The following is a 27,775-nucleotide window of genomic DNA, read 5'->3' on the forward strand; positions in this document are numbered from 1 at the left end:
GATTTTCAAAAGGTTAGGGATTACGGAACTCTGCCTACTCCATTAGGAAATAAAAGGCATTAAAGAATTGTGCTTTTATTTATGTTTATAACAAATTTATTTTTTATTTTTTTTTTTAGGAACATTAGTTTATGTACTGGATGCAGCAGATAGGGTACTGTATCGAGTGTGTCCTCTTGCAGCAGCAGGAGTTGTCGTAGGCTCTGTGTATTGGACAGCAGTTACCTATGGAGCTATAACAGTAATGCAGGTAAAATGTTTGATATTTTTCATTTGACTTCAGTATGTGTAGAATGGATAAAAAGTGTTCTAGCAATTTTCTTTTGGTTTTAGACTCAAAGATAAATTTCACATAAGTAATACAACAAACAAATTGCTTTTATTAAAACAAAGAAACAGCACAGTATTGTGATAGTTGTCTTAATAAAAGCAATTTGTATGCTGTATTATTTATGTGAAATTTATCTCTGAGTCTAAAACCAAAAGAAAATTGCTAGAACATCTTTTTAAAAACAAAGAAAGAAAAACAAAATTAGAACAAAGAAACTACACAGTATGATAATTGTCTTAAAATACCCTCTCTCTCTCTTACACACACACACACGATTTTTTTTGTACTGATCTGCAGGCATTGAGATGTTTCTCAAAATTATCCATACCGGTCGCAAGTTTGTCAAGTGAACTCATTCTGGTCTTTCTTCTTTGTGCATTTTAATAAGTCCATAGATTGAGATCAAGCAAGTTAGAATGTCTAGTTAGCTTTATTTCATCATCATCATCATCAAATTCCTAACATTTACCCTCAAGGGGTATACAGGATATGATAGTACTACATGAAAAATTTACATCATTACTAACTTCCTACCGACAATTTTCTACCAAATCAACCTGTTACCTGTCAAAGCTACAACATTATCAGATCTTATATTTATTATTTTCTTCTAAGGCACTATTCACCGTATCAATCCACCTATATCTTGGTCTTACTCTGGATCTTTTTCCTGCCAACCTGGCAGAGAACACTTGTTTGGCTAATCTTTCCTCACCCATTTTGTTTAAGTGACCATACTACCTGAGATTAGCTCTGCTAGCGCATTCCTTGATGCTGACAATGTCAACTTCTTTCCTAATATCCTCGTTTTTAATATGATATTGCCATTGATGCCATCTGTTCATGCCCATAATCTTTCTCAGGACTCTCATATCTGCAGTCACTAGTCTTTGGTCAAGTGTTTTACTTCTGATCCCCAGCTCTCAGATCCATAAGTAAAATTGGTTTGAACACTGTCTTGTATACATCTAATTCAGTGTTTTGACTAATTTCTCTCTTATTCTATATAAATTTATTCAGTTGACTTCCTACCATACCAGCTTTGTTGATTCTGTTGTCTATTTCCATATTTAATTTACCATCTTCACTAAAAATCATGCCTAAGTAGCTGAAATGTTTTACTTATTCTATAGGTTCTCCATTCACAATGCAGCTGATATTTTCAGTGCTTCTGCCTATTTTCATTATCTTTGTCTTGTTATTGCTGACTTTCATACCATATCTATCACAACAGTTATTCAATTTAGTAAGGGAATCTTGCATACTTGTAACGGATTTATTTAGAAGTATAACATCATCTGCATAAAGCAAGGAGTTGACATTGACATCTCCAATTTTGATATCAGGTTTAATACCACTTTCCTTCATAATGTAATCCATATAGATAATGAATAACAGAGGTGATAATGTACATCCTTGTCTGACACCAGATTTAACATTAAACCATCTCCCTGTACTTCCTTCAATTCGAACTACTGACTTACAACTCAAATAAAGACTAAGTATTGCTTGATATAATGCCCCATTGACATATAACTGCAGCGTATTGAATAGCTTCTCTCTTGGCACCTTGTCATATGCTTTTTCCAGACCTACAAAACTTAAATGCAGATCTTTGTTATATTCCCATGACTTTTCAACTATTTGTTGTAAAATGAATATCTGATCCTGACAGCCTCTATTTGGCCTGAATCCAGCTTGTTCCTCACCAAGCTTCTCTTCCACAATCCTTCTCAACCGTTTCTCAACTATACTGGCATAAATCTTGCTAGGAACACTCAGTGGAGAAATACTTATGTAAATCTCACAATCAGTTTTATTTCCCTTTTTTATATATGGGTACTATTAGAGCTTACTCCAATCATCTGGAACTCATCCTTCTGTCCAGGCCCTCTGAACTATGCAGTGTAGCCACTGTAAAACTTTTATACCTCCATACTTGAGCATTTCTGGTTTAATATCTACTCCAGCTGCCTTTCCACATTTCAGACTTTTGATGGCTTTTTCTACTTCAAGCATGGATATGTATTCCTGATTGCATGCCTGGTCAGTGTTTATCACTGTGTTGTCATCACTGCTAGTTTCATTTAGCAATTTTTCGAAGTAATTACTATATACTTCAAGGATATCTTTTTCTCCAGTTTTCATATCACCTTTATCATCTCTAATTCCTTTTGCAGCACTGTTTCCTCCATTTCTGAACTTCTTCAACAACCTCCAGAATATCTTGCCACCTTCTTGATATTTATTTTCTATGTTCTTACCAAAATCTTCCTATGACTTCTGTTTAGCTAGTTTTACACAGTGTTTAGCTTCCTTACATTTGTCTCTGTATTCTCTAAGAGCACAAGCTGACTTATTTGCCAGGAACTTTTGATATGCTTTCTTCTTTTCCTTCACTGCCTCTTTAACTTCCTGTGTCCACCATGGAGTTCTGATTTTTCTATCCTTGCAGACAACCTCACCACATTCCTCTCTGGCTGAATCAATCAATGTTTTCTTCAGAGCTTGCCACTGAATCTCCAAGGTTTGATTCCTGTTCTCAAACTCTTTCATTTTTTCTTGAATAATGTTTGTATATTTTAGTCTACAGTTCACATCTGAGAGCTGCTCAACTTTTATTTGTTTTAAAACTTTTTTACATGTTCTTCTTTTCAATATGAAATTCAATTTTATCCTGCTTAAGACTAAATGGTGATCACTTCCAATTTCAAATCCTCTGTACACTCTAGTGTCCTGAACCAGAGAGCAAACATCACTATCAACAATAATATAGTCAATGAGACTTTTCTTATTCTTTGCCTCTTCTCTCCATGTGATTTGTTGAGGAGTGTAGTCGGACCAGGGTGCAACAGGGCGACGCCCTGGTACTTTTTTTTAAAACTATCAAAATTTTTAAATTCATTATAATAAATTATAAGAATTATAATAATGAGACTTATCATGCATTCTCAGCTTTCGGTCAAAAAAATAGCAAACTGCTATTTTTTGACCGAATATCGCTCTTGTCATTTTCGTTTCAGAAAACAAGGCAATCTCTCTGCCATATAGCCATCGCAATAATAATAATAATAATGCCACACTTCGTGCTTTGGATTTTTGTTCCCAAGTGGAGCCCTGGCACTATTTCTTTTAGGACCACACCCCTGGATTTGTGCACATTTTTATGTTGGAACATGGTGTTAGTAATAATCAATCCATGTCCTGAGCAGAAATCCAATAAGTATTTGCCATTATTATTAGCTTTGCTCTTTTCTCCAAATTTTCCCAAAATATTTTTGTATGTCTGACAATCATTTCCTACTCTTATTTAGATCCCCAACAAGGACCAACTTTTCCTTTTTCATTGTATTAGTTGCTTTCTGTAAAGCCTAAAAAAATTCCTCCACTTCTACTTTAGTAGAACCTTCTGTGCGACCATAGGCACAAATAAGTCTCATTGTCCAGTTTCCCATTCTGATATTTGCCCACATCACTCTACTTGAAATTGCCTGCCATTCAAGAAGATTAGCCTCATATTTAGTGTTGAATACTATGGCTACTCCTTCTTTTCCTTGATTATCATTGCCTGAATATAAACATTTTGTATTTATTGCTTAGAAAAAGCTCACCAGTTTTGATCTTTTTTGTTTCAGTTGCCCCTATTATGTTGATCTGGTACTTATTTAATTCCTCAGCTAGCTTCATTTCTTTGCCATTCAGGCTTCTTATGTTGATAGTACCGATCTTCAGTTCTGGTGATATTGAGTTGTGGTGTGTTGTAGGATTTGTTCCAGTAGCTGACTTTTCGCTGTTTGCCCTGGTTCTGTGGCGAAAACGACGGGTACCTTGTTTAACCGGGCGATGCCCCAGCCGGCATGAAATTCTATCATGTTGTACCATCATTTAATATTGTGGTTTAAGCTAATAAGAATACAATTTGGTCGGCTAAATTCCAAATTGCCAGCCCATCCTCGTTTGTGCAGTATCCAGGTAGATACCTAACAGGGGTGCTCCATGAGAAGGTTAAGATTTGGACATTAGGTCAGAAGCCCTGGTTGGTTCTTCACATTCCTTTAAAGGCTATGTGGAGGTCTCCTCTCAGTTATACAGCTTTGACCCTTAAGCACCCCTTGGCTTTATTTACACTTCTGAAAAACAATTCTTCATAAATTGTCATTTTAAATTTCAAATTAATTTTTCTAAATGTACTCTTTTCCAATTCTATTGTAGGATTTTGGTGAATTCTTAACAGCTTATGTAACCGCTTATGTAATTCAGAGCATCTTGAAGATTATTTTGTTGGTATGTGTTTTGCTACATTGAATTGTATCTCCTTTTTTATTGTAAACCAGTGGTCATGCCAGTTGATGTAATTGCTGCCTAGAGTATTGTTGAAACAGGAAATCATTTCTTACTGACTCTCACTATTTAAAACTTTCAGTCTAAAAAAAAAACTAAAAAAACTTTCAGACTGACTGAAAACTAGTCAGTCACTACTGACTACACTACTGAAAACTTTCAATTCCTTTTGCTTTGTCAACATTCGCGAATCATTCTCTTAATTGTGGATGTAATATAGTGAGCTTTTTATTTCTAATGTTTCAATGAAGGGAATTTAGGTAGTGACTAGCAGCTTTAATTACTTAGCATATTTTCCACTTTTTGCAGTTCATTTATCATTTCTGTGATAAATGAGCCATGACCAAGATAGTAAGAAAGATAGGATACACACACACACGCACATATATATATATATATACACACACATTGCTTGGAAAGAAGTCGACGGACACCCCCATGGGCAACGTGCATCATCTCATGTAACAAGTCGTGTTTGTAGCTGGTATAAATTGGATATGGTGTTCAAAAGTCAGCACAACTGTGTCCAGGTAAAAAGTGAAGTGGCTGTGAGACGGGAACCAATGGAGTTTGAAAGAGGTATTGTGATAGGATGCCACATTTTCAACATGACATCCTATCACATCTATCTATCTATTTGGTAAATCTATTCTATCTATCTATTCGGCAAATTGTTGACAAATTGGACCATCCCATGTCAACAATCAATGATCCCATGCTGAGATAGAAGTGCAAGGAGTCAACTGCAAGTGCTACCCTGCGGTGGACAACCAACTACACTCACCAAAGTGACTGTAGGGTGCTTTGAATGATAATACATAAAAAAACCCCATTCATCTGCCGAGACACTGAATGCAGAGTTCCTTTCATCTACTAGAACATGAATATGCACAACAGCATTCAGATCCGAGGTTCATAACATGGGTTTCCATGGTAGAACTGCAATATACAACCCCACATCACCCCAACCAACATGGTGTATCATCTTCAGTGTTGCAGAGAATATGTACATCATGTTGGAGGTTTAATGGAATATTTTCAGCACTGGGAAAGGATTAAAACTAATTTTAATGCTTCCAGTGTTTCGTGTTAGTCACTGAGACATCTTCAGGGATTACAAATAGTTTTTGTAACAACACGCTCAATACGATACTAATTGAAACGTGTAGGTGACTTTAAAGTCCTATCTAGGTGGTGCATCCTCTAGGCATTTGTAGGTGGCCTAGGATGTAACATGGGATCTCTGATAATTGATGTTTCCCAAATTTTGAGAAGTTTTATACAACCATATTTATTTAAATTTGGTTGATTTCTGAGTGCTGCTGCAGATTCTAAAAACAGTCTTTTTTTTTTTTTTTTTTTTCATTTACTATGGTGGAGCATGGTGGTTTTCCCCAGGAGTTGCTGTGGGTTGTATCCAAAACATGGTATGCAAGGCCAGATTAACCATAGTCATGATTCCAGATGTATGATTTGTATTCTTCTAAATAGATGGTTGCTGATCTGCCTACCTGTCTGAAGTGCAGTGCTGGTGCTGAGAGGTGGTGGTGGTATGAGAGTTTGTGAATGTATCTGCCTGTGTGAGTAGGTTTTCTATTTACAGAGAAGGAAAGGTTCCTATTAGGAAGGCATGTTACTAAGGTGTTTAGGAAGGGTAAACTATTGTTATTTTCCTTTTCCATTGTAAACTGGATTTTTGGATGTAGGCTATTGAGGTGACTGAGGAAGGAGTCTAATGTGTCTGGGCCATGAGGCCAAATAGAGAACACATCATCTACATACGAGGTGGTCTGAAAAGTTCTCAGCCTAACAATGAAAAAAAAAAAATTATAATTTCAAAATTATTTTTATTTTTCAACATAATTTCCCTTAAGACTAATACATTTATTCCAGCGATGCTCCAGCACCATTATCCTGTCCCTGTAGTGTTTCTCAGTAAGATCTGCAAAATGCCCCTCTACAGCTGCAATCACCTCTGATTCGAAGAAATACATTGACCAGCGAGGAAAAGTTTTAGTTTTGAGAAGAGATAGAAGTCATAGGGAGCCAAATCTCGGGAGGTGCATTGCAGGACAATACACCTGCCCAAAACACCTTTGTGGGCAGGTGCATTGTCCTGATGAAAGATGATTTTTTTCTTCTGCAAGCAAGGTCTTTTCTCACCAAGTTTTTCATCTGGCTTGGTTAAAAGATCGGAATAATATTCCCCAGTTATTGTTTTACCTTTTTCAAGATAATTAATAAACAAAATGCCTTTAGCATCCCAAAACACAGATGCCGTGACCTTTTCTGCTGATGGAACCGACTGTCTTCTTTGGCGCTGAACAACCGACTGCTGTTTGAATTGTGGTGTGTAATGGTGAATCCAAGTGTCATCCATAGTAATAAATTGATGCACAAAATCAGTTTTATTCTTGTTAAAACGCTCCAAGCACTTTCAGAGATTTTCATGCGAGTGTGTTTTTGATCTGTTGTGAGCAAGCGCGATACACATCTTGCACAAAGCTTTTTCATTTGCAATTCTTCATGCAAAATATATCCTACACATTCTTTTGAAATGCCTATAGTCTCAGCAATTTCATGCACTTTGACTCACTGGTCATCCAGTTCCATATCATGCACTTGATCAATTATTTCTAGTGTTGTTACACTTTTTGGACGTCCTTCACGTGGATCATCTTCAAGGCTGGTACAGCCACATTTAAATTCACCAACCCATTTCTTAATTGTCGAAAACAAAGGAGAAGAGTGCCCATAAACTTTTATGAACTTCGAATGAATTTCTTTTGGCGTTAAACCTTCTTTTGCAAAGAATTTTATAAAAGAATAACCATACGATACTCAATTTTATCCATTTCAAGGGATACAGACAACACTTTTGCTTCAGACAGCTGTATAAAACTACTTGATAGAACGACTTGCAATTTCATATGGATGCTTATGACTGATGTACCAATAACTGACAAAAAAAAATCTTGTCGATTGTGTTGCCATCCGTGGTCGAGGCTGAGAACTTTTCAGACCACCCTCGTATTTTAGCAAGATAGAAGGTTTGAGAAAGGCTGAGTTTACTGCTCGTTTTTCTAAATTTTCCATGTAAACATGGAAATTTTCAAAATTTTCATTTTGGTTTCAAAAACCATACCCTACATCAATGGCACATCAGAAAAAATAGCCATGTCCTAAAAAAAGTACAACCTCCACACAACGTTTAAGCCCTACCGTAAACTTACTACTCTTATATGTGCCACCAAAGATCAGCTCCCTCCTCTCTCAGTGCCTGGAGTATATAGAGTACCCTGTTCCTTCAAGCTGGCTTATTTCATACAGACAGGTAGATCAGCAACCATCTGTTTAGAAGAACAGAAATCATACATCTGCAATCACGACTTATGGTCAATCTGGCCTTGCAGACTATGTTTTGGATACAACCCACAGGATCTCCTGGAGAAAAACCACCATGCTCCACCACATTAAATTAAAAAAAAAAGACTGTTTTTAGAATCTGCGGCAGCACTCAGAAATCAACCAAATTTAAATAAATATGATCGCATAAAACTTCTCAAAATTTGAGAAACATTAATTACGCTGGCCAACAAAAAAAAATTTTTTTTCTGCTGATTATGATCTGACACTTGTTTTCTACTAATTTGGGTGCGCTGATTTCAAATATCAAACCCATTTTTCTCTATCACGTCAGGTTTTTCCTCCTTGGCATTTTCTTTTTGCTAATTTGTAAGTTTTTGATAGTTTTAAGGAGGCAGTACTATTTAGAGGATCAAAAAAATCGATTTTTTAATATTATTTTCTGAAAGTATGTACTTTTAAAAATCTGTTCCTAACTTTTTATCAAGAAATTCGAAAAATTCCCGAAGATATAGCCTATTATTCAAAGCGGTGCGCAGATTAGAATCGGAGCGCTCGCCGCTCTCGCTTGTTAGTAAACGAATAAATGCATAAGAACCCGCAACGGCACATACTGGTGCTTTGAATGCGAGAGAGGCCGATAGCCGACCTAATACATTTAGGTGATGAAAACTAGGAAATGACAACTGCCTAAAACAAATGAATGCTATATGCGTCATAGCGGACAAAGAACGATCGAAATCAGTCAATTGTTAATCGATCGTGAAAGTATGATGAGCGCTTATAACGTTTCAATAAAGTCTCTGGTTTTTTTTTTTGTCTTGTTAATTGCATGTTAGTCGGTAGTGAAGAAAATACATCATGTCTACTACTCGAAAATGTGTCAGTAGTGTAGATTCCTTCTGCTACATTTGTGGCAGCTTTACTGTTCCCAGTCAAAGGACAGATATCACTGATTTCGTTAACAAAGTGTACTTTGCATACTTTGACGTAAAACTTGCAGATCAGGACAATTCATGGGCTCCAAATAAAGTGTGTAAGTCATGTGTAGAAAATTTACGACAGTGGAGCAAGGGAAAACGCCAAAAATTAGCTTTTGGCATTCCAATGATTTGGTGTGAATCGAAAAATCACGTAGATGATTGCTATTTTTGTTTAGTTCAGATTTCTGGTTATAATAAGAAGAATAAGAAAAAAATTGTGTATCCAAATCTCGACTCAGCAATTCGGCCAGTTGCTCATTCCAATGATATAGCCATGCCAATTTATAAAGGACTTCCTTTACTTGAGAACGAGCATGATCGGGATATGCCAGATGTTCTTGAGGAGCAAGACCCGGATGTTGATTTAGACAATGAAAATTTAATTTCTAGTTCTGGACCGCGTTGCAACATGAGCATAAAGCTTCATTTTCTTTACAGTCATCTTGATGGATTTCCCGAGAATCTAGGTGCTGTAAGCGATGAACAAGGCGAAAGATTTCATCAAGACTTATTGGTACCAAGGAAGATGGGATTCTCACATGATGGCTGACTACTGTTGGAGTATTCAAAGGGATTGCCAAAACAGAACACACAGCAGAAATTGCTACAAACAAAAATTTATTCCCTGAAACCCGTGTAAGTAAAATTGTTATTTTTTTATAAATATTCTTGTAATTTTTAATGAATATTGTTAAGTAGTTATGTATCTAATTATCGGCCTCTCTCGCATTCAAAGCGCCAGTACGTTTTGCAGGTTCTTACGCATTTATTCGTTTACTAACAAGCAAGAGCGGTGAGTGCTCCGATTCTGATCTGCGCACCGCTTTGAATAATAGGCTATATCTTCGGGAATTTTTCGAATTTCTTGATAAAAAGTTAGGAACAGATTTTTAAAAGTACATACGTTCAGAAAATAATATTAAAAAATCGATTTTTTTGATCCTCTAAATAGTACTGCCTCCTTAAAACTATCAAAAACTTACAAATTAGCAAAAAGAAAATGCCATAGAGGAAAAACCTGACGTGATAGAGAAAAATGGGTTTGATATTTGAAATCAGCGCACCCAAATTAGTAAAAAACAAGTCTCATATAAAAGTCAGCAAAAATTGTGTTGGACTGTGTTATCAGAGATCCTATGTTACATCCTAGGCCACCTACAAATGCCCATAAAGGACACACCACCTAGATAGGGCTTTAAAGTCACCTACGTGTTTCACTTAGTATTGTATTGTATTTGAGTATGTTGTCACAAAAGTTATTTGTAATCCCTGAAGATGTCTTAGTGACTGAGATGAAACATTGGAAGCATTAAGCCTCAACACAAAGAACATGGACATGGAAGCTTGGAAAGCTGTATTAAGGAGCGATGAATAATGCTACTGAGCAAATGGACAACAGGGGATGTTGTGGTGGATGCCTGGTGAATGTCTCTTACCATAGTGTGATTGTATGGCCCTAGTTTGGTCTCGAACCTCTGTTTGTGGTGTCATGAACATTGAACTTTGAGAGGTATCTGAACATTCTGGACAATGCAGTGCTTCTTATTTTGTTGCATTTCTACGAAAGTGCCCTTGTCTCTTTCAGCAAGACAATGCACTGTTTCAATGCTGCTGATATAACAGTCTTGTTTTTGGATGTGAACGTCATCACACTTAACTCGCCTCTGCAAAACATATAAAATGATCTGAGCTCTATTGAACAGCTGTGGGATGAATTGGAGCATTGGGTGCGGTCAAGGGACTTCCACTCCACAGCAGTCCAGGATCTCATTAATGTGCCTACAGGAAGAATGGTCCAAAATTCACTATTGTATGCTTGTGGAAAGTATGCTCTCATAGGATTACTGCAGTCATCGCAGCCAAAGGAGGTTCTACATCTTACTAAGGTGGGTGCCATGACTGTTTGTTCCTCACACTGTATTGTCCGTCGACTTCTTTCCAAGCAGTGTATGTAACTTTTTTTAAATTTTTTATTTTATTTTATTATTTTTGTATTATAGTGATATTTCTTGTGGAGTCTGCTGACTCCAATCAGAGATTATTCATGGATTTATCAGAGTTGTACCAAATGCAGCATTGGATATTATGTTTATTTCTTGGGCATGCAAGTTCTGATTGTTTTTCCATTTCTTATTTTCTCTTTCAGTGTTATTTTATGACATCCCAATACATTTTAAAAGAGTATTTTTACAGTAAACAATCACTCTAGCTGCCTTTCATACCAAATAAAAAAATAACCTGTAAATTGTCATTAATCACCATTTCCCCCCCCCCCCCCCAACAATTAAGAGTTAAAGTTGAATAAGCAGAACAAAATTGACCAGAGTTTTTGTACATCCTGTTTGTTGAGCTCATTACAGAATGCAAAGTATATAATGGAATTGAATTAGATTATAATTTTAATTTTACATTGTAGATCAATACATTAAAATTTCCAGAAACTTGCATACCAAAAAAAGTTATTGTCACATTATTACTAGCCATTGTGCATTGGGCTACATTTTTGTAACTTTTTGCAATAATGTTTATTATAACATTGCTCTGCTTGATCTTCAGGGGTCTGACTTACAAACAAACCTAGACCAAACATCACCCAAATAAACCTTTGTATGGGAACAGGGTCCCAGGACTTGCTGTGGTGCTGGTATAGCCTCCAGGGGTACAATGGCATGAGTGTGGTAATTGCTTGGCAATGAGTGTCCATGTGTGGCTTGGTGAGGGGTGGGTGGCAAACTCTGGCTCCAAACAAAAAGTTCCTTGAGTATAAATTCTTCATCCCCAAATTTTTAAGGGGCCCTCACAAAGTCCTAACCAAGTACAGATACCATAGATACATCATTTGATGACAGAAGTAAGAAACAAAAGCTGTGACACCACTATAAATGTACCAGTGTTTCTCATCATCCATGCAACATGTGAAAAGCCAATAGGGAAAATGCCATCCTTCTCATGGTTTTTTATTTATTTAGAAGGGTTTAGGACTGGTAGGATCTCATAAAACAGTTAATAAACTACATTCTGGTGAATATCCTTGTTGAAACATCATGTCAGCAATATTCATAAAAAAAAATAACCAAAACCAACATAAATGGGTAGAATATCATTTACAGTAAAACCTCATAAATTGCCAAACTCTTCTAGAGAAGTAATATCAGAATGGGATATCCTTGATGTTTCAGATGAGGAGATATATTCAGAACTTAAAGATAAGTAACAGGTTTGAAGTGCATCTTAATACATAGGGATGATCATCTGGTTCTGACCAGGAAAATCCTTACTTTTGTATATTCCTAAACCTTCAACATTTATAAAAGCAGGGTATCTCATTTGTCCTGTTAGGCTGTACATCCCTAATCCACTGAGTTATTTTAAATATGGGCATTTCCAAACTTCCTGTCACTGCTCTACTACTTGTGACCAGTGTGATAGTAAAGAACATGATAATAAACTTGCTCTACAAAGAAAGTTAAATGTGTCAACTGTCAAGGAGATTAGATCATCCAGCCTATTTCCATGCATGTCAGTGGTGGAAGGATGAAAACGAATTACAAACGATAAAAGCAGAACAAAATATATCATATCAAGATGTAAAGGGAAAGCTAGCCACAACCCCCCATACCTATCTTGAAATCCTCTCATGCTGAGAAGTGACAATTAAGAAAATATCAAAGTAACTCGAGCCAATATGTCTATTCCATCTGATAAATTTCATCATACCTGAACTTTATTGTCATGAGTGCTTCTCTGTGGAGCACATCAATCACACCACCTATGGTCGCACCCCTTAAACAACTCCAAAAATGATCCCATTTGATGAGAACCCACTTGTCAAGAAAATTATGTTAAGGATCTCACCTGAAGATGAACATAGAAAAAGTGGATATTTTTGCATCTGTCAAAAGTAAACTAAACTCATCAAATGATCCTGACACATCAGATGTATTAAATATTTTTCCAGAAGAAAAAATGGACACTGTCCATCCATACTTCCTTAAATCAATAGAAAAATATAAGCCTGATAAAGGTAAGCCCTCAACATCTTTCGATACTATCAAGGTTCTGCTGTAGAAATGCTAACTTTTTTGTTTCTGTCTGCAGGAAACTTATTTAAAACCCAGTGAGAACCCAACCTTAAGACATTTTACTCTTTTTAGTAAAGACAGAACTTCTGGAGATGGTCCTGCTCTTATCTATCCTAGTGTGTAATCATGCTCATTTCCAACATGTCCAGCTTAATACTTCTCTGGAAGCAGTAGCAATTTGCTTACCTTTGGGATTTCTTATTACAGTATATTCCATTTATTTACCACTGGGTTGTGAGTTAAATTAGATGGAACTTGACAATCTTATATTGGTACTGCCTCAGCCCATACTTCTCATGGGTGACTTTAATGGACATATGATAGTGCTGACAACACAAATGAACAAGATCAGATCATTGAGCAAATGCTTGACATGTATTTCTGCAATAAATCTTAGAATTTGCTCTCCCTGTCATTTTTCCACTGTTCATTTGGGATGTCACAGAGAACATCTAAACATCTATGGAAGTGATCATTTTCCTATTATTTGCACTGTCTTAACAGGAACCATGCTTTCCTGCATGGACGCTTTATGTGGAAAATGGATTAGACTGACTGGAGTACTTTTTCCATCTTGCAAAATTTAATGCTGAAAGTCAAACGCCTATCAATGAAGCAGTGAGTAAAGTATGTTGCAGAATGTATTGTCTAGGCAGCAACAACCACAATTCCAGTAACATCATCTTGATTTCTGCTTTATCCAAAGCCTTGATGGAACCCAGAATGCCAGGCACCCAAAAAAAAAAAAAAGACCAACACAGAGCATTCGGTATATTTCATAGATACTCTACCACATCAAATCAAATCTAATAGCTTTTAAACATGCTCGGGCCAAAGCATATTATGTGAGACGTCAGAGTCAAAAACAATGTTGAATCCAATTTAAATCATCCAGAAACAAGCTATTGCAGATGCTACTATAGAATTTCAGCAACAGCTTCATATCCTCCTGACTTTTTAATGTTGAAAGAGCAACAAGAGAAACAATAACTAAACTTTTCTACCAATGGACTAGAGCCATACAATCAGCTGTTTTATAGGAGGAAAGAAAGAATTCTTCTACTCTCTCTCTCTCTGATGTTAGTGCAGTAGGTCCTGATGATATCCATTATGAGATGATGAAACGTTATTAAAATTTTTTTTTTTTTTAAAGTTTACTGTTGTACTTGTTATTTACTGTTTCATGTTTATTACTGCTTATTCCTCTGAGTGCAGCTGTAACCTTTGATTTGGCATGTATGATGTTAGCTGTCCTTGAGCCAATAAACCTAATCATCCAAACAGCCAGATTGTGAAATGTCAGTGGTGGTATTCCAAAGGTTTGACCAGCAGTTTAAGGAATTCTATCAGGTAAATCAGTGGAATGCATATATTGTTAAGTGGGTGGGTGTCTCTTAACCACCAGCACTGTACATTGAAGATTTTTGAAACAGATAGCACAGACAAACTAACAGCAAAGTTGTTAACAGTATTTACAGGTACTAGGAGAGAATATGCAGGAACAAGCAATATATTGCAGTGCATTATCAAATATCCAGAACAAACAAAAGAAGCAAGATATTTGCCCCACAACTTCCTCCACACTCACACTCACTCTCTCTCTCTCTCTCTCGTTAATACTGTTTGCTGTAATTCTAACCCAAGGTTCATATGTATAAAAAATACTTTCACTAGGAAAAATTCAACTCTTTACTTTTTTTTAACTGAAGGAAAAGATTAACTATAATCAGAATAATTCATTTAATATCATTCCATTGCCTGCAGTGGTTACAGGTTTTCTTACATTGCTTACAGGTTTTTTTTTTTTTTTAATATGCACTTGAGGGTCTCAAGTGCATATTAAAAAGCATATCTCAAGTGCATACAAGACCCTCGGCATTGCCAGCCAAGGGTCTCATATCTGTGGTCGGACAGTAATGTTCTTTTTGAACAGCTGAAGGTTTAGTCCTTGGGAAATACTTTATGATGAAGACTGTTCCACACATAAATGAAATGACAGTGGAGTTAGTGAAACAAGTTCAATGAGTAAGCAGTCATAAATGTATTTGAGCATTATCTTGTATACCATCGTTACCTCAGCAGATCATGTTTCATCATCAAATTCCTGATGTATACTCCCAAGGTGGTCTATAAGATATTATCATAGTATTACATGAAAAGTTTATATCATTACTATTGTCCTATCAATGACCAGTCTTCCTTTAAAAGAATGTGAGGAGCCTTTGACATAATTTAGTTTAATTTACAATTTTAATTCTTAAATTCATCTGGGCTGCACCAGACATTTGATCCTGTTTTTTATTGATAGGAATCTTTTGAATAGATGATTCCATTTTTGAAAGCATACTGCAATTGAGACTGCACACATAATTCCACTTAAATCTATTACGCACTTGCAGGGGCGGTTCGTGCATAGGCACTGGGGAACTGCAGCACTCCCAATTTTTCTCGATATATAAATATATTTATCAATTTATTTATATTTGCTTGTAATATTTAATTTTATCATCAACAATCTTATACAATTCTCTTATTTTGTATAAAAAATAATAAAAATCCATCTTGTAGCACTTAGGAGAGCGAAGGATGCTAGCAGCACTGTGTTTACCACAGTGTCATATTGCTAGTATTTGCTACGTGCAAGCATATGCACGTCATAGTGAGATGCGAGCTATTAGTGTAATGCGGCACTGTCTGCCGCGCAGTTCCACTGTTGTTTATATGCAGTTTGCACCAGTAGTAGAGTGTTCGTAGCGCTTATCGTGTTTACTCCGTCTCTTTAAATATTTGGACATTACAATTAAAGACATAACATTTGTTATAGTTTTTATTTTAGAACATTATTGGGGTTATGATAATGGATTTTTAAGTAATTTTGAATTATACTAAACTGTATAATTTTATAGTTAATGAACAATATTTTTTCATGAAACAAAACAAGAAGAATATATTTTATTTTTAAGTAATTTTGAATTATACCAAACTGTATAATTTTATCGATAATAAACAATATTTTTTTCATGTTTAATTTTTAAAAAAAATTTTTACCATAATTTTGATATTTTATCCAAACACATATGCATTGTACTTACAGTGTGTATGTATATTTCGAAAGTTGCAGCACACCCACAATTTCAAGCCACGAGCCGCCCACTACCCACTTGTTATATTACATGTTATCTGCAAAATCTGAGAATTTCTAGATTGTGGAATTTTGAGCAGACTGCAATTTAGACTCATTGCTGTCACATATAATTACAATTAAATCTGTTACCCACTTGCTATATAACATGCTATCTGCAAAATATGAGAATTTCTAGGATGCCATTGGATGTGAAAGAGATGAGGATTTCAAATAAAATAGGGATTAAGTTGCTTAAAAAAAGATCTATGTATATAAGTATTAAACATTTTCAAAAAAAAAACAAAACTAGAAAATCAGAAAAAAATGGAAAGGATTATAAAAAATGTAGGAAAGTCAGAATTTTCAAAATTTCAGAAGAAAAAAAGCAGTAATAATTTTGGACTGCAATTTTGAGACATATGCTGAATGAGGTACAGCATTTATAAGCTTTGTTTTTCATTGATTACTACCTGGTTGTTATTTGATTAGCGAAATCTTGATAGGTGCTTAACTTTCTGCAGGTCGTATATAGAGGTGGCAGGGTTTCTCCTTTCCAGAAAATGGTGTTTCATTCTGCAAAACAGGCATACTTGCTGCAGAGCATATGCAATTAACAGACATAATATATTGGTATCATATCCTTAATTGCTTCAGCCTTGTTTCTAACTAAACTAAATACAACTTGTGTATAGTCCAGATTGAAGAGATGAATCATAGTCTGTTTATATTGAGATTTTTATGGTAACATGTATAAATATGCAGCCACAGAAACAGACAGTAAAAGACATCAGTGTAAATAGACAGGTCTACAGTGTAATCCTTGATGGTGAATTTACAGAAAGTTAAGTAGCAGTTAAGATTTGGCCATTCAAAAACTGCCCAGCTTAACCAATAAAAAATAGTTTATAAATGCTATGCTGCATTTGGCATCAATCTAAATTTGGAAAAGATCTTGAATTTTTATTTATTTATTTATTTTTCAATTATGATCATCTCAGTATCTCAATAGTTTCAATTTTTCTTGAAACTATTGACATACGGAGTTCTTTTCTAAATCTCTGTAATATTCCCCCCCCCCCCCCCAGTCTTTATAATCCTTTCCATTTTTACTCATGTTTTAGTTAATCTTTTCTCCAAAATGTTTAATGTTACTATATATATATATTATTGATCATAATTTACTCGATAGAAAATGTATATAAAAATGAATTTAAATGACTCTATACCGAGAAAGAAAAGTTTAATGTTAAGATACGACTGGTTTCGTTGAAATTCAACTTCTTTAGGTATCACAGGCAAAGAATTGAATAAAAAATAACAGAGACATGATAAAATACATTAACAGATCTAGTATAAAACACACAAGTACATTTAAAAACAGGAATGCGTGTTTGAATTCCAACTGAAGTTGACTACATGCGTGAGCTGACATGAGTGCGCCAGTATTGGACAGTGACAATGTGTGCATTAGAAATATTGTAGATAAGGCTGTTATTAATATGAGAAGAATCAAGCGATATTTCTCTAGATTCAGTTATTCTTCTTTCAAGTTCATCATAGCACACGTGGATATTAGAAGTTTGTGGCCAGTCTATGAGGTGTTGGCTGCCTTCATCCGAGTTGATAGAGAAGAGAACGTGGCTAGAGAGAGCGTTGGCCCTGGTTCTGTTGTAGGAAATGTCTCTTTGGTGTTCTTCCATGCGTAAAAGGATGGATTTAGCTGTCTGGCCGTAGTATGGTTTGCCACAATCACACAAAATCTTGTAGATTCCTGAATACTGAGTAGGAAGATGTTTCAATTTAGGTCTACTTAGTATGGAGCGAAGTTTAGGAAATGTAGTGAAGCAAGTTCTAATGTTGAATTTCTGAAGCATTTTGGCTAGTTTTGGGGAGAGAGAGAACTGATGTATGGTAACGAAATAAAAGCTCTTGGTGGAGAAGAATCTTCAAAAGCAGTTGTGAGGTGGACAGAGAAATTTATTAATCTTTTTAAGAGAGAATCCATTGTTAACAAAAGACTTTTTAAGAAAATTGAGTTCATATTCAATTTCTGTTTCATCTGTTAATAAAGATCTGGTTCGATGTGCCAGGGTTGAAATAATACCAAACTTTTGTGAAGGAAAGTGATGGGAAGAAGCATGAAGGTATCTGTCTGTGTGAGTGGGTTTTCTAAAAATGGAGATTTTGATATTTTCAGTGCATCTTGTCGTAAGTTTTAAGTCCAGAAAGGGAAGACAGTTGTCGGATTCCAGTTCACAGGTGAAATTGATTGTTTGATGAAACTTGTTGAGGTGGTCCAAAAAAAAAAAAAAAAAAAAAAAAAAAAACAGTTGAGGTTGTTGAAACAGTGTTCCCAAATGAGAAATAAATCGTCAATATAACGATACCATACTTTAGGTTTAAGAGTCGAGGAATTAATTGCTTTTTCTTCAAAATCCTTAACAAATATGTCAGCAAGAATTGGAGAGAGCGGGCTGCCCATAGCTAAACCTGAATTTTGTTTATAAATCTTGTTATCATATTTGAAGTATCCTGAGTTCACACAGTGAGAAAGTAAGGAAAAAATTTTTTTGGATAGTTTCTTCTGGAGAAGGTTTAGAACTTCTTGAGTAGGTACATTCGTGAAGAGGAAAACAATATCGAAACTTGCCATTAAATCAGATGTGTTGAGTTTAATGTCTTTTATTTTGGATACAAAATCAGCTGAATTTTTTACATGAGAAAAGGAAGTACCACAAAGGTTTTTTAAAAAGGATGCGAGGTATTTTGAAAGGTTGTAAGTAGGGGAGTTTATGCCCTCAACGATAGTGGAGAGTTTCATTTATGGATCTTAACACTGACACTTACTCTGAACTAAATAGTGATCCTACAAAAGAACTACACAAAAGGACCAACAATTTACTGAATACCACTTCAGAGTTACCAAGAAACATCGGTCTTTCCATTAGGTCGATTCATCCCTAGGTTATGTGGACTCCCTAAGATCCATAAATTAAACTCTCCACTAAGACCTATCGTTGAGGGCATAAACTCCCCTACTTACAACCTTTCAATATACCTCACATCCTTTTTAAAAAACCTTTGTGGTACTTCCTTTTCTCATAAAAAATTAAGCTGATTTTGTCTCCAAAATAAAAGACATCGAACTCAACACATCAGATTTAATGGCAAGTTTCGATATTGTTTCCCTCTTCACGAACGTACCTACTCAAGAAGTTCTAAACCTTCTCCAGAAGAAACTATCCAAAAAATTGTTTTCCTTACTTTCTCAATGTGTGAACTCAGGATACTTCAAATATGATAACAAGATTTATAAACAAAACTCAGGTTTAGCTATGGGCAGTCCGCTCTCTTTGATTCTTGTTGACATATTTGTTAAGGATTTTGAAGAAAAAGCAATTAATTCCTCGACTCTTAAACCTAAAGTATGGTATCGTTATATTGACAATTTATTTCTCATCTGGGAACACAGTGTCAACAACCTCAACAAGTTTCATCAGAAAATCAATTTCACCTGTGAACTGGAATCCAACAACTGTCTTCCCTTTCTGGACTTAAAACTTACGACAAGATGCACTGAAAATATCAAAATCTCCATTTTTAGAAAACCAACTCACACAGATCTTTATGCTTCTTCCTGGCACATTGATCCAGATCTTTATTAATAGATGAAACAGAAATTGAATATGAACTCAATTTTCTTAAAAGTCTTTTGTTAACGATGGATTCTCTCTTAAAAAGATTAATAAATTTCTCTCTATCTACCGCACAACTGCTTTTGAAGATTCTTCTCCACCAAGAGCTTTTATTTCGTTACCATACATCAGCTCTCTCTCCCCCAAAACTAGCCAAAATGCTTCAGAAATTCAACATTAGAACTTGCTTCACTATGTTTCCTAAACTTCGCTCCATACTAAGTAGACCTAAAATGAAACATCTTCCTCCTCGGTATTCAGGCATCTACAAGATTTTTGTGTGATTGTGGCAAACCATACTACGGCCAGACAGCTAAATCCATCCTTTTACGCATGGAAGAACACCAAAGAGACATTTCCTACAACAGAACCAGGGCCAACGCTCTCTCTAGCCACGTTCTCTTCTCTATCAACTCGGATGAATGCAGCCAACACCTCGTAGACTGGCCACAAACTTCTAATATCCATGTGTGGTATGATGAACTTGAAAAGAAGAATAATTGAATCTAGAGAAATATCGCTTGATTCTTCTCATATTAATAACAGCCTTAGCTACAATATTTCTGATGCACACATTGCCTCTGTCCAATACTGGTGCGCTCGTATCAGCTCATGCACATAGTCAACTTCAGTTGGAACTCAAACACGCATTCCTATTTTTAATGTACCTGTGTGTTTTATACTAGATCTGTTAATATATTTTATCATGTCTCTGTTATTTTTTATTTAATTCTTTGCCTGTGATACCTAAAGAAGTTGAATTTCAACGAAACTAGTCGTATCTTAAGATTACACTTTTCTTTCTCGGTATAGAGTCATTTAAATTCATTTATATATATATATATATATATATATATATATACACATCTTAATATTTTAATAACTTGACGTAAGGAGGTGCTTAAGGGTCAAAGCTGAATAACTGAGAGGAGACATCCACATAGCCTTTAAAGGAATGCGGAGAATCGACCACGGCTTCTGACCTAATATCCAATCCTCACCTTCTCGTGGTGCACCCTGTTAGGTATCTACCTGGATACTGAATGGACGCGGATGGGCCAGCAATTTGGCATTTAGCCGACCAAATTGTGTTCTTATTGGCTTAAACCAAAATACAAAATGATGGTACAACACGACAAAATTCCATGCCGCCCGGTTAAACAAGGTCCCATTGTTTTTGCTAGGGAACCAGGGCAAATAGCGAAAAGTCAGCTACTGGAACAAATCTGAAAACACACCCCAACTCAGCATCACCAGAGTTAAAGATCAGTACTATTAACATAAGAAGCCTGAATGGCAAAGTAATGGAGCTAGCTGAGGAATTAGATAAGTACCAGATCGACATAATAGGGGTGACCGAAACAAAAAATTTTGTATTTATTGCTCTTTGTGAGTAATAAATTCAAAATGTTATATTCAGGCAATGGCAATCAAGGAAAAGAATGAGTAGCCATAATATTCAACACAAAATACAACGCTAATCTTCTTTAATGGCAGGCAGTCTCGAGTAGAGTGATTTGGACAAATATGAGAATGGGAAACTTGACAATGAGACTTATTTGTGCCTATGGTCGCACAGAAAGTTCTACTAAAGTAGAAGTGGAGGAATTTTTTGAGGCTTTGGAGAAAGCAACTGACAGAATGAAAAATGAAAAGTTGGTCTTTGTTGGGTATCTAAATAGCAGAGTAGGAAATGATTGTCAGACATACAAAAATATTTTGGGAAAATTTGGAGAAAAGAGCAAAGCTAATAATGGCAAATACCTGTTGGATTTCTGCTCAGGGCATGTACTGGTTATTACGAACACCATGTTCCAACACAAAAATTTGCACAAATTCACATGGTGAGAAGAGGCAAGGAATAAGAAAAGTCTCATTGACTATGTTATTATCGATAGTGATGTTTTCTCCCTGGTGCTGGACACCAGAGTGTACAGAGGATTTGAAATTGGAAGCGATCATTATTTAGTCTTGAGCAGGATAAAATTGAATTTCATTTTGAAAAGCAGAACATTTAGGAAAGTTTTAAAGCGAATGAAAGTTGAGCAGCTCTGAGATGTGAACTGTAGACTAAAATATACAAACATTATTTAAGAAAAATGAAAGAGTTTGAGAACAGGAACCAAACTTTGCAGATTCAGTGGCAAGCCTTGAAGAAAACATTGATTGATTCAGCCAGAGAGGAATGTGGTGAACATGGCTGCAAGGATAGAAAAATCAGAACTCCATGGTGGACACAGGAAGTTAAAGAGGCAGTGATGGAAAAGAAGAAAGCATGTCAAAAGTTCCTGGCAAATAAGTTCGCTTGTGCTCTTAGAGAATACAGTGACAAATATAAGAACGCTAAACACTGTGTAAAACTAGCTAAACAAAAGTCATGGGAAGTATTTATTAAGAACATAGAAAATAAATATCAAGAGGGTGGCAAGATATTCTGAAGATTGTTGAAGAAGCTCAGAAATGGAGGAAAGAGTGTTGTGAAAGGAATTAGAGATGATAAATGTGACATGAGAACTATAGAAAAAGATATCCTTGAGGTATGGAGTAATTACTTCGAAAAATTGCTAAATGAAAGAAGCAGTGATAGCACTGTGGTAAAAAAACACTCAACAGGGATATATTCAGGAATACATATCCATACTTGAAGTAGAAAAAGCCATCAAAGGCTTGAAATGTGGAAAGGCAGCAGGAATAGATGATATTAGGCCAGAAATGCTGAAGTATGGTGGTATAAAAGTCTTGCAGTGGCTGCACTGCATAGTTCAGAATGCCTGGACAGAGGGACGAATTCTCAATGATTGGAGTAGAGCTCATAGTACCCATATATAAAAAGGGAAATAAAACTGAATGTGAGAATTACAGAGATGTTTCCCTACTAAGTGTTCCTGGTAAGATTTATGCAAGTATAGTTGAGAAACAGTTGAGAAGGATTATGGAAGAAAAGCTTGGTGAAGAACAAGCTGGATTCAGGCCAAATAGAGACTGTCAGGATCAGATCTTCACTTTATGACAAATAGTTGAGAAATCATGGGAATATAACAAAGATCTGTATTTAAGTTTTGCAGATCTGGAAAAGGCATATGACAAGGTGCCAAGAGAGAAGCTATTCAATACACTACAGTTATATGGTGTCAATGAGGCATTATATCAAGCAGTACTTAGTCTTTATTTGAGTTGTAAGTCAGCAGTAATTGAAGGAAGTACAGGAAGGTGGTTCAATGTTAAATCAGGTGTCAAACAAGGATGTACATTATCCCCTCTGTTATTCATTATCTATATGGATCACATTATGAAGGTAAGTGGTATTAAACATGATATCAAAATTGGAGATGTTAATGTCAGCTCTTTGCTTTATGCAGATGATGTTATACTTCTAAATAAATCCGCTACAAGTCTGCAAGATTTCCTGACTAAATTGAATAACTGTTGTAATAGATATGGTATGAAGGTGAGCAATAACAAGACAAAGATAATGAAAATAGGCAGAAGCATTGAAAATGTCAACTGCGTTGTGAATGGAGAACCTGTGGAACAAGTTAAACATTTCAGCTACTTAGGCACGATTTTTAGTGAAGATGTTAAATTAAATATGGAAATAGACAACAGAATCAACAAAGCTGGTATGGTAGGAAGTCAGCTGAATAAATTCATATGGAATAAGAGAGAAATTAGTCAAAACACTAAATTAGCTGTATACAAGACAGTGTTCAAATCAGTTTTAACTTATGGATCTGAGAGCTGGTTCAGAAGTAAAACACTTGACCAAAGACTAGAGACTGCAGATATGAGAGTCCTGAGAAAGATTTGGGGCACAAACAGTTGTCATCAATGGCATTATCATATTAAAAACGAGGATATTAGGAAAGAACTTGACATTGTCAGCATCCAGGAATGCATTGGCAGAGCTAATCTCAGGTAGCATGATGACTTAAACAGAATGGGCAAGGAAAGATTAGCAAAACAAGTGTTCTCTGGCAGGTTGGCAGCAAAATGACCCAGAGGTCAATCAAAATATAGGTGGATTGATATGGTGAAAAGTGCCTTAGATGATAGAAATATAAGATATGATAATGTTTGAGTCTTGACAAGTAACAGACTGATTTGGAGGAAAAATGTAGATAGGAAGTTGGTAATGATGTAAACTTTTCATATAGTATTAGCATATCCTGTAGACCCCTTGAGGGTACATGGCAGGAATTTGATGATGATGATATCACGATCTCTATCTAACTTCCATAGGCATCTAAATCTTCATTTTTTGCAGATTGTTATGTAATAGATTTAATGTTACAATTCTCTGCAACTGCTGTGATTCTTTACATCATGCCACAGTTTCAACAGTGGAACCATATGCTGCAAAGAATCCACTCCTCTGTTTCTAGTAAAGAAACAGAGGTCTGATGTTCCACATAGCTCAGATGAACGTGAGGCTAAAAATTGGAATAGGAATAGAGAATCATGCTAGAGGTAAGAAACTATGATGTTTTTATTATTTCTTAAATAATAATAATAATAATTATTATTATTATTATTATTTTGAAATATGATCTGCTGAGGTATTGGTGTTATAAAGGGAAGGTTACTCAAATACAGACCTTACTTTCAAATACGTTTAATTAACTTAAATATTTGCCTTAAAATAATATTCAAAAAATGCAAGTCTAAGTGTAACATAAGTGTATAATGTATGATCTAAATCTTTCACATTCTCACTGTGACTTCTAATAAAAAGGCCATTTCTTCTTCGTATAACAACTGTAAAAATGGCTTTCTTCAAGTATGTTTATAAATATATGCAGTGTATCTGAATTATCATATTTTCAGCTATACAAGCCATTTTGATACAAAAAGTAACAGTAAATGTTCTAAAGCAGCTTTCCAGAATAACAGTTTCAAACTGAAATAAAAAGTTCCAGCAGTAAAGACTGTTGCTTTTAGAATAAAAAATGAAAGTCAAAAAACAATAACTAAACCTTGGAGACTTAAACTCTGAACCAAACCTCGATTAATTCAGCTACAGAATGTGGTTATGTTGTTTGCGAGGATGGAAAAATATGAACTTTATAGTGGCCACAAGAAGTTAAATTACTAGCAAGTTAAGTTAGCATGTGCCCTGAGAATATACAGGGAAAAAAAAAAAAATGTAAAAAGCTATTTATTTGAAAGAATATAAATTTATTGGAAAGAATATAAATATCTTTATTTATATTCTTTCCAAAGTCTTCCCATGACTTGTTAGCTACTTTTATCAGGAAAGTAATAAAATATTCTGGAAGCTATTGAAAATGGAGGAAAGAGTACTGTAAAAGGATTCAAATATGAGAAAGGTGATATTGAAAACTGAAAATATTCTGTATGAATGGAGTAATTACTTTTTAATTCATAAAATGATATAAGTAATGATAGAATAATGGTAGAAAATATCAGCAGAATACTGATTTATACCAGTATTTCAGGTTCATCATCTCTAAATGGATCGTTATGTATGAAAGTGGCATTAAACCTAATGTCAAAAGTGAAGATGTTAGTCATAATTTGTATCAAGTATTTACTGCAGATTTGTACTGGATTTATTTAGGAGTAAATACAGTTCAAGTCTGAAAGATTTCCTGACTAAATCGAATAACTGCAGTAAATGTGGTATGAAATCTAGCAATAAAATGAAAATAGGCAGGGATATTTAAAATATCTCTGATACTTCTGAAGTGAAAATAAAAAGAGGAATTAGACAAGATTGTATTCTTTCACCAAATTTATTTAATATCTATAGTGAGACAGTGATGAAAAAGATTGAAAAACAAAAACTAGGAATTAGTATCAATGGTATAAAATACAACAATATTAGATATGCTGATGATACCATTCTAATAGCAGAAAACAGAAACAAATTAATCAAATTACTGCAGCTACTAATTGAAGAAAGTAAATAGTTTGGATTAGATACAAATGCAAAAAAGACCAAATTTATGAAAATCTCAAAAGAAAACAGATCTGAGCCAGAAATATTCATAAACAATATGAAAATCGAACATACAACAGAATACAAACATTTAAGCACCTACTTTGCTGCAGATAGAAAGCAAGATAAAGAAATAAAAATAAGAACAGCCATAGCTAAAGATGCCTTCTGGAAAAATAAATATCTGCTCAGAAGTTCTGTGGGTATCGAGAAAAGAAAAGAATGATAAGAACCTTAGTGTGGGCCAGTTTTCACATATGGAAGTGAGACCTGGGTATTCAAGAAGAGAGTAAGACAACAGATTATGGCCTTTAAAATGTGGTGCTATAAGAGAGCTCTGAAAATCACAGACAGATTACACGACAAATACACATGTCCTACAGATAATGAGATCATAGAGATCCTTATTATGTGAAATGATCCAGAGAAAGATGAGATTGGCGGGACATATACTGAAAGGTTCAGCAGGACAGAGGATACTAACAGTTTTAGAAGGAAAAATTATGGGAAGAGGATTGAGAGGTAAAAAACGAAGGACATGGTTTGAAGATATAAGATCATGGACAGGATCACATGGCTATGCAGAAACAAAAAAGGAAAGTCACCAACACAGAGAACTGGAAAGACATGGTGCTGCATCCTCTTGCTGAGGAAGCTACATGATGATGATGATTTAAAATACCAACTGCATCTTGAATGGAGAACAAGTAAGCAGTGCCTTAACGGGGGTGTGACGAAAGAGGTTCCCGCCACTGACGCAGCTAGGTTTGGGGTGCAAAACCTTAAAAATAAATAAATAGATATGAAAGTCTGCTATTTTATATTGTATTTTTAAATTTCAGCAATGCGGCACTTTAGACACACAAATTCTGCAACTCATTTTGATGGGGTTAATAGTAAGTATTTAACTTGTTACATTTAAATTTTTAAATGTAACAAGTTAAATTGTCAAATGACATTTTTGGGTTAGGGGCACAAGTTAGACACTTGCCACAGGCGCTTCATACTCTCGTTACTCTACTGCAAGTAAGACATTTCAGCTATTTAGGCACAATTTTTAGTGAAATACTCTATTAAATATGAAAATAAACAACAGAATTCGCAAAGCTAGTATGGTAGGAAATCATTATCATCAACATCAAATTCCTGCCATGTACCCTCAAGGGATGCACAGGATATGATAGTTCTACATGAAAAACTTACATCATTACTAACTTCCTATCTACAATTTTCCTCCAAATCAGTCTGTTACCGGTCAAGACTCCAACATTATCAAATCTTATATTTCTATCATCTAAGGCACTTTGTACTGTATCAATCCACCTATATCTTGGTCTTCCTCTGGGACGTTTTGCTGCCAACCTGGCAGAGAACACTTGTTTTGCTTATCTTTCCTCGCCCATTCTGTTTAATTCATTCCACCTGAGATTAGCTCTGCTAACGCATTCCTGGATGACATAGGAAAGAACTAGACATTGACAATGTCTAGTTCTTTCCTAATATCCTCGTTTTTAATATGATATTGCCATTGATGCCATCTGTTCATGTCCCTAATCTTTCTCAGGACTCTCATATCTGTGGTCTCTAGTCTTTCTTCAAGTGTTTTACTTCTGTGACCCAGCTCTCAGATCCATAAGTTAAAATTGGAACACACTCTTGTAACAGCTAATTTAATGTTTTGACTAATTTCTTTTATTCCATATAAATTTATTCATTTGACTTCCTACCATACCAGCTTTGTTGATTCTGTTGTCTATTTCTATATTTAATTTACCATCTTCACTAAAAATCGTGCCTAAGTAGCTAAAATGTTTCACTTGTTCTGTAGGATCTCCATTCACAATGCAGTTGATATTTTCAATACTTCAGCCTATTTTCATTGTCTTTGTCTTGT

At 35.2% G+C, this 27,775-nt stretch overlaps 1 protein-coding gene across 1 annotated transcript in view; it reads left to right on the forward strand.

Moving 5' to 3' along the window:
• The window catches only part of LOC150107268 (E3 ubiquitin-protein ligase MARCHF5-like), an 88,872-nt gene that overhangs the window by 38,117 nt on the left and 22,980 nt on the right, over nucleotides 1-27,775 (forward strand). Inside the window, exon 3 of the mRNA XM_090391772.1 lies at nucleotides 120-250. Coding sequence (XP_090247898.1) covers nucleotides 120-250 — 131 coding nt within the window. The remainder of the gene's footprint in view (nucleotides 1-119; nucleotides 251-27,775) is intronic.

Source organism: Typopeltis vanoorti, chromosome 4 (assembly GCF_054136105.1).
Source record: "Typopeltis vanoorti isolate ZY-2024b chromosome 4, IOZ_Tvanoo_1.0, whole genome shotgun sequence".
In the NCBI taxonomy this organism is placed as follows: Eukaryota; Metazoa; Arthropoda; class Arachnida; order Uropygi; family Thelyphonidae; genus Typopeltis; species Typopeltis vanoorti.